At 36.0% G+C, this 13,735-nt stretch overlaps 1 protein-coding gene across 2 annotated transcripts in view; it reads right to left on the bottom strand.

Annotated features, from left to right (window-relative positions):
* Positions 1-1,416: 1,416 nt before the first annotated feature.
* Positions 1,417-13,735, bottom strand: part of LOC110102397 — a gene marked incomplete at its 5' end in the record, with an annotated part of 77,201 nt that continues 64,882 nt past the window's right edge. For both annotated transcript variants that reach the window (XM_028696901.1, XM_020830728.2), the window contains 2 exon segments: positions 1,417-2,755; positions 13,342-13,436. In XM_028696901.1, the coding sequence (XP_028552734.1) occupies positions 2,208-2,755; positions 13,342-13,436 (643 nt within the window).

The following is a 13,735-nucleotide window of genomic DNA, read 5'->3' on the forward strand; positions in this document are numbered from 1 at the left end:
ATACAGTAAAAATAAAAGAACATAAAAACATCAAATTTTATAGTGGTTCGGTCCATCTAGACCTATGTCCACTCCCTGAAGACTCCATAAGTTATTGCACTATATCAAAGTAACTCTCTTTTTGCTCACACAGTAAGGCAAAGAAGCCCTTATAACAACCTCTCCTCCACCAACCCCCGGTGCAGCAGAGTACCGTCATCCTTACTCAATCTCCTGCTGATGATAGAGTACCAACATCCTTTTTCATCCCCTTAGTGATGGTAGAATACCAATGTCCTTTCTCACCTTTATGGTGACGACAGAGTACCAACATCATTTCTCACCCTCCTGGTAATTGCAGAGACCAACGTCATTTCTCACCCTCCTGGTGACGGCATAATATCGGATCTTCTCTCAAGAGTCTTCAAAGAAATAAAGCATAAATTTGAAGAACACAGAAAAAGATCCTCACCTTTGGGCAACTTTATGAACTCTTTATAATTTCCACTTACAAGATCTCACAACCCACTTTTAAACACTCCCCCAAAACACTCTCTCTATTATTACCAAGAGAAAATTCTCAAAAGATGGATAGTAAATGTTTAGGACACTTCTATATGAAGGACAAGAATAAACGCCCAGAAACTGAAAATTTCAAGTCAAACGTACTTATATCATACATTACGATCATACTTCATTTGTACAAACAGTTAAAAAAATCATGTATAATTATTTACGAACCTGATTTTGTACTATGTCAATCGTATGTACGAATTGACATCGTACAGTACCAGTAGTTCAAAACTGAACAAGTTCGTCCAATACGATTTCATAAAAATCTATTTCGTATACTGTGAATCGTCTCTACGAATCCATTATTATACAATATGAACTACTTAAATAAATCATGTTTCATATAATACGAATGTGGACGATCCCATTTCATACTTTGGCTGTCGTCTGTATGAAACCAAGTTTGTACAATACGAACAATTCAAAAAATTTAGGTGTTCGTATTGGACGAATTGGTATGCACCCATTTCATACTATGTACATCGTTTTACGAAACTCACTTCGTACAGTACAATCAGTTCAAGAAATGGTGAATTCATTCGGGACAAACTGGTACATATCCATTTCATACTCTGGAGATCGTCTGTACGAATCTATCTTCGTATAGTACGAACAATTCAAAAGAATTTTCTAAGGCATGATTTAATTAACTTAGTTCTGGAGGAACTATCATGTCAAATCGTCCAGTGCAATTCAACAATCGTACATAACAATTAGTTTTAAAAATAAAAGTTTTGACTCACTTCCCCAATGTGTGCGTGCATGATTATCTAATTAAAATCACTCTACCAGACTCAAGAAAAACAAAAAAAGATCAGACTTCGATGTTGAAGTTGCAGAAGAAATGCATGTGCAGAAGAAATGCATGTGCAACACTATTTTATTGCTGGCTCTCCACACAAATCTAAATGATTTCGAGCTACGTTTTTAGAAAAAATAAAAAAAAGGATATGCTAACGAAGCTAAATCATTTCAAAACATAAAAAAAGTCGATCAACGACCACAAGAAATAGGCTACAGAAATATCTACTAGTCACTCGTGATCCACTAAAATTTGATACAAGTTCGAATGACAGCAACTTTTTGTCAGTGACGACCACAACAACATGCCACAGTCGCCTGGTTGGAATCTTGCTAAATCATGTTCACCAATTCCTGCAAAACCTCGAGCAAAGCAGCTGGTATTCAAAACGTGACCAAGCACCAGGAGTATTCTAAACTTGAGCAATTGAAAAACATGCTCTTCGAACCAGCTGAAGGAATATTTCCAGGACATTATCATCTCAAGCTTCCATTTTCAACCCATTCTTTCTATCTCAGACTGAACCAAGGCCTACCAGGTATAAGTGATGAACTGATGGTATTAAAAGACGAGTAGAGTTCCAAACTCAGCTCTAGCTTCTTTCTTACTTTCTACAAATAAGCTTTCATTGAAGATCAAGAAACTTGAAATTTAAAACTTGCATAAAAGATCTGCCTGCTCCCGAAGAAGGATTAGCAGCGGTAGGCACACGAAGAGAGGAACTTTCTATATGGGTACGAGGTCAACAAGAAATTCCTGAATTCACAAGATGATTGACTGGATACCATTTGGAGTTTCATAGCAGCCAAAGCAGAAACAACAATAAAGGTCGTTTCTCAGAGAAGTTGAAAGCTTATTGATGGTCGGGAGCTTGTTTTCTTTCATTCGTTCTCACATTAATATCATGACGAATGTTACTTGAAGCTGTACCCAATGCTTGAGCAAAAATTCTCTTAGCAGCCCCAATCCGTTCCCTTTCCAAGAACTCCGTGCTTGCTACCTTTCTATGTGCAGCTAGTCCATCACGCATGTTTCCATTAGGTTCTGAAGAACAGTCATAGCCGCTGTTCTTAGCTGGAAACTTACCACCTTTCTTTTGATAGGGAACTGGCTTGCGTATTTCAAAATGCTCACTGGTTTCTTTTGCATCTTTTGAACTACAAACATTTGAAACCTCATATTTATCATTTCCTTCACATTTGTGCAGATAGGACGCCTTTTGACCAAGTGCATGTGCAATCATCCGCTGAGCAACCACAGGAACTTTCCGAGTTTTTGGTGGAACAACTTCCTTCTCATTAGCTTCATTTAAGGAGAAGATTCGCTCACGAGCAGCTGCATAAGCAGCTTCTCTTACCTCCAGTGGCTTTGCAGATGGAATAGTTTTGCTCTCCTTTATCTCTGCAAAATGGAGGCAAGCCATCAGAACTTACAGAAAAATACATGCATGGTACATGAAGAGTTCATAGAACAGAAATGAAGTAATCCAGGAAATTCATGACCAGAAAGCTTTTACAAGAACATGTAGATGACATGAAGAGGGAGAACTCAGAAGGCAGCAATGAAGACGGCAGATCATGGGCCTGTATGCCAACCAGCATGCTGGCCCACTCTTGACAGCAATAATTTTTTTTGGGATAAATTTGAGGGCAGAGCTCATTCTATATAAAAAAGAAAGGAGTACAGTGAAAAAACCCAAAAACAGCCACTAACAAAAACTGTGGCCTCAAAACATTAAAAAGCAATAACCCAAAATACAAGAACAGAAAATCAAAATTGACAGAAAAAATCCGTCTGGCCAGGACTCCGAATAAACTGTGCATCAAGTATAGTGATCAAATCTTCTTTGGTTGTCCGAAGACCATCCAAAAGGAGGTACGACAGACGTCATCATTGTCCTAGGCCCAAAAAAAGGGGTCTGCCTGGCAAAAACAGTGGGATAACCGCAGGTAATTCTTGAGGCTGATGATAGCGTCTCGGTAGGCAACGGAAGGCATCGGAAGGCTTCCGTTGGGTTGCTGTACTATTTTGTTGGAGGCAGTTCTGGGCTGGTTTGTTTTTTCGTCTGCTTTGCTGGACGATTTATGGAATTATGTTTTAGTTGGAATGGATTCTCCCAACTGAATATCAGTCTATTGCTATATCGAGAAATCATACTGCTGTATTTTCTGAAGCCTTCCAATGTTTTTTTTTTCGAATCGTTGCATTTTTCATCCCCACGTATGCATGTGCACACATTCATAATATTAATCATAAACCAAGAAGCGTCATCACAATTTTTTCAGGCCTAGAGCTATCTCAAAAATCCTAGCCTTAATCTTTCTTAATATCTCTCGTCATAGCATCCCAGTCAAATTGGTTTTCTTAGACTTCGAATTTATGAATCACAAATACCACAGTTCCATCATCTACAAAAAAAAAAAAAAAAATCTACTTTCTTTCATCCTGAGGGACAGGCATTACTGCACGAGCAGGATAAGGTCAACCCTCACACACGTCCCAATCAGAGGCAGATTCACGCGGGGGGCTATGGGGGCACGGGCCCCCACTAACTGCATAATTACTATCTAATTAATATCTAATTAAAGCTATTTATGGTAATGCAATTATACAAAAGAATAGCTTTAATTTTTTTTCCTTCCGACTTCTTCAAACTCTTGCGTTTCATACTTCACGCACAGCACGCGGCAGCCGACATGCTTTCTTGAGGTTCCTCGTCCTTATGCATCACGACAAGTCTCTCTCTCTTTCTATCTATCTCTCTCCACCGTTGTATCTTATGTTGGCGAGGATGTCGAGGTAGACGGTTCTCGCCCAAGAAGCCCTGGCCCTTCCCCGCCTCCGTACTTCTCTTCGGCCCCCCACATGCTACTTGCGCTATGCAACGACGTCCAGGATGGGGATTCGCCTGCCGGTGTCGGAAGATCTATCACGATTCCGACCCCCGTGGTGTCGATGATGCTGCTAAAGAAGTGGTTTCAGACCAAATTTAGCCCAGAGCAGAAGGACAGGATGCTGGAGCTCTCGGAGAGACTTGGATGGCAGCTTCATAAAAGAGATGAAGAATTGGTGGAAAAGTACAACAATGAAATTGGAATTGGCAAAGGCGTTTTTAAGGTATGGATGCACAATAACAAACGCCATTTGTATGGGCACTCGGGCTCTCATAAAGGAGAAACGATGAGCGGCGTTTCTCTCTCCGCCGCCGCTGCTTTGGTTGGCGGTGTTGCGGGAGTGCATAAGGTTGATGAAAATGGCAATGCAACGAATGGTGCATGTCGAAGGAAATTTTAATTTTATGGAAATTTGTGACTTTTATAGTTCTATGTGTGATACTCACAAGTCACAACTCTTTTAAAATTTTCAGTAATATCTAAAAATTTGACTCTAATTAGTTATTATTATTATTTTTTAAAATCAATTTATTCTTCATTGTTATATTATTACATTTTCATTATTTCAATAATTTATTCTTGATTGCCGGATGAAAAAAAGTTAAAATTCAATAACTAGTGCCCCCACATAAAAAAAATCATTGCTCCGCCGCTGGTCCCAATGTACAAAATTTAACACCTTTTTGCTCCATTTACAAATTGTGTTACTGTTGTGGTCCCAGGAACTAACCAATCAATGGCACGCCGAGACGACGTAATAAATATGTGCAAACAATTATCCATAAAAAGGAATTAAGCCAAGAAAGCCAAGTTCGATCCATGAGCAAGTTGGCCCAAATTCAATCTAAGTCAACTTATTCTCATCGGAATTCACCAAATTTGCAAATGAGCTTTATTCGAAGCAAATCAATAGGACTTACCAAATTGGCTACAAATGAGCTTATTCAACAAAAATGGACTTTTTGTTCGTATAGGAGATAATTATCGGCAATTCATCTACTTATGCATGACAAGCCAGTAAGCTCGATTGGCGACTTCCTCAAGTTGGGTATTCTAATGACTTAATAGTCTTCATCAAATCATCATCTAATGTATATAAGAGAAATTGAGCTAGACAACTCTTAAACTTTTTCTTAAATTTTGCATAGTTAAGTATGTGGTCAATTTTGTAACATTTAATCCTTCATGACAAAAATGGGTTAAAAGGATTAACTTGAGTTATGCAATTTTCTATACTTGAGTGTATTACAATAAAATCACAAAGCTTCTCACTCTAAAATTCTTTCTTTCTATCTTCATTTCACTTCTTTTTTTTTTTCATTCAATACACATGGCAAGATTTGATATGATTCACGGACAAGTTTAGATTCAACATCCTCAAAAGGTTCGGTGATCGAGGTGTATGCCATAAACTAAAAGAGGAGTACTTCATGAAGCAGAATTGCAATGCAAAGATAGATAACAGTCAGGATACATGGACAACCAACAAGAGTATTCTTACAAGGAAACTTACACAATTTGAGGAGAGTGTGAATGATTCAATTTTCATTGGAGCAAATTCAAAAGGTTCCTTTTAGCATAATGCTACAAGAAATCTCTTATGATTTTATTGTAGGAGACTATCAGGAGCAAGTACTATATTCTATTCAAGCAGCAAATGTGTCACGACCCGGACCAGTTAGCTCGTGTAGACGAGGCGGGAATGGAATCAGACGTTTAGAACATTTCAATCATCTTAAAACATGTATTTAAGAATCTAAAAGACTTCAACAGAGATTTAAAATCGCCTCTAAATTCTCCCAATATAAAAAAAAAATATATTTCATATCATTTCATGTCATTCAAAATTTACATAGGTAATGCTAAACCACCCAAAAAGGAAATCAACAACAATTAAAAAAACATTAAAAGAACCTATCAACCGGTACACGACGACTGTATGTAGACCTTGGGTTGTCAGCCATCTCTTGCAGAAGGTTCTCTTAAAAAGTATCCTAACACGAGGGAGTGAGCTAACGCTCAATAGGAATTCTCTAATCCTAACATGTTCACATGCCTTAAAAATGAAAATTCACATTTCATGCTAGTGATGAAATGCCTTAATTGCTTTCCTACACATGCTAGTTTTCGTATGTCTTAGGAATGTTGGATGCCTCATAAATGTCATATGCCATATGTATGTTATGCGTCGTATGGATATCATAACTTATGTATATTATATGCTTATTCATATTTATTTAATACAACCGAACCGAAGTACCAGGAGTGTACTTATCAGGTACACAAACATCTTTTTTGTCATTCATTTCTTTTCCTCTTTCGCCCCAAAGGGCCATATCGTTCCCGTATTGCTCATAAGAGCCATATTTGCGCTTTCACACCATATTTGGTACTCCGCATTCAACATGCACAAGCATTATTCATATTTATTTACATTTTTCTTCGTGCAATTCCTTTGTCTAATATGTCTTAGCATTCCTTAACAAAATAATCCAAAATGGAGAAACCCTAAATTCGGAACTTAAGATTTTCCTTAAGAAAATTTCAAGTTTAAGACTTAAAAATGTAGGTATAACTAAGCCCTAACATTCTTCTAAAGAAATCTTCAATAAAATCCAAATCCTAAAATTTCACAAGCAAAAAATCTCATAAAAGAGGGAGTTCTTGCATGAAAAACTTGCCTCTTATCTTCTCCAAGTCTTTCTCTAACTTTTTCCTGAAGGATCTTGCCGAAAACTCGCCGGCCACCGCCAGCCGAGTCCAAGCCTTCGCCTTCTCCTCCCTCTCTCGCGTGCTCTCACGTGCCGGCCGAACAAAACACAAGGGACCGAAAAATTTCGGTCCCTAAGAGTTGTTTTGTCTATTAAGAGGGAGAGGGATCACCAAATGATGCATGTACCCTTGCTAATAAAACTTTCCTTAAGAGCTCATGAGGGCAATAAGGGAAGAAATGGTTAATTATTACTTAAACTTCTTTGGTGAATTTTAATTCCCAAACCATACGAAATTTGATATGAGTTCTTTATTTCGTTTCAATCAAAATTTTGTGTCGAATTTAATAAAATTTATTTCATCGAATTTCAACGACATTGAAATTTCGCCTAAATTTATCGCAGCGCATCGAAATGCGTGCGACACATTCGAACGACAAATTTCGGGTTTTACAAAATGAGACATATTACCCTAACATTAAGAAGTAAACTTCTACCTTTCACCAAGAAGAGAGAAGTGTTAAGAAGACAAAGTCACAGATTACAATACTTTTCAAGAGAGATTGCTAAAGTGAAAATTCCAACGAAGTTCATGATTTCTCATATTGAATTGTTTAAAGGGAAGATGAATCTCGCCGACTATGTCGCTTATTTTGAATTTGTTGTCACATTGCTCGGTATTAGTGACGTATTGAAATGCAAAATGTTCTTCACTACCTTCAAGGAATCTTCCCTTCAATGGTTCCCACTATCAAGACCCGGACTGGTAAGCTCGTGTAGATGAGGCGAGAACGGAATCAGACGTTCACAACATAAACTTTTCTTAAAACATGCATTTAAGAATCTAAAAGACTTCAAAAAGGGAATTAAAAGCGCCACTAAATTTTTTTTCCAAAATATATAGTAAACATTTCATATCATTTCATATCAGTTCAAATATATAAAGGTGGCTTTAAAATTTATCAAACATACCAAACAATCCAAAATATGAAAACTACAACTAAGAAAAACATAAGAGCTACTGTAGGTGAACCAAGGGTGATCAGCCATTCTTTGCAGCGGGTTCGCATGAAAATGTCCCAAAACGAGAGAATGAGCTAAAGCTCAATAGGAAACACTAACTCTAACATCTTCGCATGCCTTTTAAATGAAAATTTACATGTATGCTAGAAATGAAATGTCTTGATTGTTTCGCTATCCATGCTAGTTCTTATGTATATGCTACATGTGATATGATAGTTCATATGTTTTATGTATATCATATGTCTTATGTATGTCAATGTCTTAAGTATGTCAATGTCCTAAGTATGTCAATATCTTAAGTATGTGCTTGCTAATGCTTTATCTTATACAACCGTACCGGAGTACCAGAAGTATACTGATCAGGTACACAAACATCTTTTTGGTCATTTATTTCCTTTCCTCTTTTGCCCCAATGGGCCATATTGCTCATAAGAGCCGTATTTGTGCTTTTGCACCATATATAGTACTCCGCCTTCAACATACACAACCATTCAATCATTCTTTTCCATAGAAACATATATAGGTAATGTAACATTTTCATATCACGCATATGTATTGAGTATGAGACAAAATTTCATGAAAAAAGACTTCTATGCTTTGCTTACTATCACATAATAAGAACTATAATATGCTTGAGAATATCAAAAATGCCTTGATTCATAGAACATTTAATGAACATTTTTATCAAATAAGAAGGACATTTCATATGTAATTAATATGTATCAACTAATGAGGCATTTCAAAACAAAAACATAAAGGAACATGAATACGAAGAGTAAGCTACCTCAAAAGTTGCCCTTGAAAGTGTCTTTTCTTCAATCTCTCCTTAATACCTTCTCTTCTCAAGTCCTAAGAAAAAGTTATAATATAAGCCTCTTATATCAACCCAAATCACTAAACACCCTACACATGTCATACCTAAATTACTTCCCTTAAGCTCATTAATACTCATTCACCTACTCATACCTTAAAATATTTATTTATCACATAAGCATGTTTATCACATAAAGCATGTTCATCACATATAACATAAGTCTTAAATCTAAGGTAAACTTTACCTGACATAGATCCTAATTAAAATAAATTATAAACCAATCCTAATTGCTAATTAGCTTATTATTAACCCATAATATAATATATTTTATCACATCTCTTCCTTCAATAAAATAAAATTTAAATGTAAATTTCGGTTTTACCTAGAATCAAATTTTGGGAAACCTAATGCTTCACTAATATAATTAACTTTGCATAATAAAAAACCCCCCTTTTCTAATTATAAGTTTAGGGCATTTAATTTTTGGATTAATACATAAAAAAATTAGGAAAAATAATTTTTTTCTCAAAATTCCAATTTCTCTTAATTAGAGACATCCCATGACCCTTAGGAATAAGTTTAGTTAAAATGCAATCTTCAATTTAGAAAATTAGGAAAAGCCCTAATTTGGAAAACCTAAATTTTTTTAGAATAAAATTCAAATTATAGCTTAATCATGCTTCTAAACATCTCCTAACAACATTCCTAAGCAAAATTTAATTTTAAAAGAAACCCTAATTTTGAAACCTAAGTTTTTGCTTAAGAAAACTTCATGTTTATTACTTAGAAACATGTTCCTAAGAAAGCACTATCATTCATCTAAGAAAAACCCAACAAAAAGCAAAATCCTAATTTGTTTCTCCAAGAAATTTTAAGAAAGAGGAAAGTTTCTTGCATGAGGAACACACCTTTCTTCTTCCCTAAGCCTTCCCTTTGATTTTCTTCCAAAAGCACGCCGGAAAATCGACGCCGCCGCCGGATTCCGTGAGTTCTCGCCGCTCCTTCCCCTATTCTGCCCACCTCTCCTCTCTTTCGGCAGAAGGAATGAATAAGGGACTGATTATTACGGTCCCTTAGTGTTTTAAGGTGTTCGGTAGACAAAAGACACATGTACCCCTCTCACAAATTCTTCTTTATTGTCATATGAAGGGCAAAACGGGAATAAAGGATAAAATGTTACTTAAACATCTTCGGAAATTTTTCATTTCCAAACCATGCGAAATTTGATATACGTTCTTTATACCATTCCGATCAAAATTTTGCGTAGAATTTAATTAAATTTATTTCGTCGAATTCCGACAACTTTGAAATTTTTTCTAAATTCGTTGTGGCACATCGAAATGCGTGCAACGCATTCGAACGACAGTTTTCAGATTTTACACCCACATCATCAATTGGGGTGATAACTCAATTTGCCAAGTTTAATAAGATGTTTCTCAATTTGTCAGCATGCAAAGGCTTCTAAAGAATTCACAAGCTTTGTTGCAAATGAGGCAGAAGTCAAGTGAGCCTCTAAAGTGCTTCATCACTCAATTCCAAAAAGAGATGCTTGACATGAAGGATTTTAAGTAGATGTGGCCCGAGTCACTTTGACAGAAGATTTGCATAAGGGTCCTTTCCAACATCCACTCAACTTGCAACTGTAAAGAATTTTGGCTGAGTTATTAGAACTCATCAACCATCTTGTAAATGCGGAGTATAACACTGTGACTAGTCCGAAAGAAATGAGGAAGGAGAGTACCATCTAGGATTTCTAAAGGACCAGAGAATTTGCATGAAGAATCGAGGGGTTGAAGTTAAGATTTTACAATGAAAAAGAAAAAGAGATACTAACTTTCATCAATTCATCATACTAGGGGCCATGTGCAAAAAGACAAGCGACAAGATAATCGCCGCAGATAGAGGTTGCCACCACCTCAACTTCGCACACTATCGACTGGGACTCCACTGAGAGTCTCCATAGCAAGTTTCTTGATGCCATTTAAAATAATGATACTTAAAATGACCGGGGCCAATGATCGCAAGAGGGAACCACTGTGATTAATCAAAATACTTTGCATGCCGCCAAGATCACGAGCATGATACCGAGAAGTACCAACATCCAAGGAGCTTGGTGAAGCACCTAATAATTTCTTGTAAGAAAAAAAATTGTCCTTACTCATGCAGGTAGGAGGTCAAAAAAGGTGCCAATGGAAGAAGCTCAAAATGAATCAATCTTAATGCATGTGATTTATATCGTTGGAGTGATGGTATAGATAAATGAGCAAGAAATAAGACATCTTCAAAAGCTAAAGTTCAAAACTTCGGACGAGAGAGATAAACTTGGTGAGTACCATTAAGGCACTTACTACTAAGTGTCGCCTATCATATTCATTGACGATAATCAACCAACAAATGGGAACTTGTATAACAATGTAATAATTGCCACTGCCCTTATAGCAAATTATTAGATTGGCAACCTCCTAATAAACACTGGGAAATAGGTGAATATCATTTTTAAGAGTGTATGACAAAATAAATTTGGGCGCTTCTTGCCTATTATCAACTTTCGGGCTTCTTGCCTATTATCAACTTTTGGGCCTCTGCTTTTTTGGGGAGTTGAGAAAGACAAATGTAGTGATTGAATTGTTGAACAATAGTGGAGAATGTCAAAAGGTAAATCATCGCAAGGGCTGACTTCACGATAATCAATGCACCTACTGCGTACAATGCCATCATTGACCAACCACTGCATAACATTTTAAGGGCAGCTGTCTCCACATATCATGTGATAATGAAATTTCCACCGGGTCATATAATGACAATTATTGGCAACTAGCTACAGCTGAGGCGTGTTACTTAAAAGCAGTTGGAAGTGTGTAGGAGATTCTTCTGCTGGATATTCAAAAAGGATCTGATATTATTGAGGAAGTGCCAATTTTCAAGAGAAATCAGAGCCGCAATTTTGAATAAGCATGGGTTTTGATGATGAAAGAAGAGTAGAGTTAATTGTTCAAAAGCTTTTTGAGGTCAAATTCATCAAACAAATTCAATATTCATAATGGCTTTCTAATGTCATCATAGTGCAAAAGTTGATGACAAATGATAGATGTATATTGACTTCAATAATTTCAACTTGGTTAACCCTAAGGACATCTATATACAACGACCCATTGATGCTTAAGTCGACTCCACATTTGACTGAAAAATAATGAGTTTTTTTTATTCTTTTTCCATATATCATCAAATTAAAATACATCCTGCAGATTACAAGAAGACAACTTTCATTACAAATAATGGTTTATACTATTATAACAAAATGAAATATTGTTTGAAAAATTCTAGAGCAATTTATCACTTTTGCAAAAACACTTTGAAAGAAAAAGGAAATCGGAAGAAACCCTAGTTTTGAAATCTTACAAGAATTTGAGAAAAGTTTAAATTTTGAGGTTAAAATAATTTCCCTAACATTTCCTATCACTTTCATTTAAAAATTTCCAAGTTTTTAGAAAAACCATGAAATCTCTCCTAAAGAAATCTACAAAGAGAATGAAAAATCCCTTAGGTAAAACATACCTTAAACTTCCCCTAATCTTCCTCTTCAATTTCCCCCAAGGAGGCTGCCGGAAAAATGCGGCCGCCGCCGCCGCCGCCGCCACTGAAGCTCCAAGCTGCCGCCTCCCTTCTCTTGTACGCCCCCTCTCAGTTTCAGCCGAACGCATGAAGGGACCGAATATTTCGGTCTCTTAAGGATTTAAGGGAAATGGGAGAAAAATTTACGCATGTGCCCTTAGGCCTAAAACACCTCTTAACAGCTACGAGGGCTATCAAGGTAATTTACACTTAAGAAAACATTCGCCAATTTTTAACTTTGAATCCGTGCGAAATTAGGTATACGTTTTTTATATCGTTTCGATCGAAATTTCGCGTAGAATTTAATAAAATTAATTACGTTGAATTCCAACGACTTCAAAAATTCATCTAAATTTGTCGTTGAGCATCAAAATACGTGCGACGCCAACGATCTATATTTATTGTGTTTTACAGTCCTACAACGCTTTTCATTCCCAGAAAAATAATGACCTATCAAACTCCATCTTTGTATGTAAAATCCAGTGCATTTCACCACAATCAAATTCAAGGATTTTGTATGTTGGCCACAACTTGGAAATTTGCCTTGCTTAGATGCCTTATAACTTTCCTTGACAGGTCCAAATATCGTGTCACACGCGCACATAGAAGTTAGGTGTGCTATATCTATAAACCATGAACAAAATTTTTCTTTGTTTTTAAATCAATTTCATATGGTAGAAAGAAATCTCGCTCAAATGCATTCAATAAAGTTCAACTTTAAGAAAAATAAAGTAATTCATCTCCATAATAAATTTAATTTTAAAATGAAAAAAAATACAGAGTGTGAATGACCATTTCACTATGATGCAAAGATTTTGATTATAAGCTTTTCTTTTCTTTTTTCTTTTTTTTTCTTTTTTTTTTCAACAAAAAAAAAAGAGTTGTTATTAAAATTTTTTTTTTGTCTATTCATAAAAGTATTAAGGTAATCACCTGGTGAATCTTTTCTCCTTAGGATGAGATTTGCTGCTGTCGGAGATTGGTATTCATCAAACTCCCATAAAATATCACTGACAAGAATGGATGGTCTGCATTATAAGAAAAAAGAGACTATAATAACAGATTAAGTATTATAGCCAATGACAAGTATTTAACTTATTAGCCCGGATACAATCACAACATTAAGGTGCACGTGACAGATATATTTTGTAGTGATAGAGAAGATCTTGAAATGGATAAACTTTTTCAAGCAAGCTTTACCATCTAAATATCAAATGATAGGAAGTCAAAAGGCAAAAGTTGTTGTAACAAATATACAAGAAAAATATCAAAATAGAATAGCATAATTAGTCATGCAATGAAAAGCTGAGTAAAGCTACATTCACAC

Source organism: Dendrobium catenatum, unplaced genomic scaffold (genome assembly GCF_001605985.2).
Source record: "Dendrobium catenatum unplaced genomic scaffold, ASM160598v2 fragScaff_scaffold_94, whole genome shotgun sequence".
Taxonomy (NCBI): Eukaryota; Viridiplantae; Streptophyta; class Magnoliopsida; order Asparagales; family Orchidaceae; genus Dendrobium; species Dendrobium catenatum.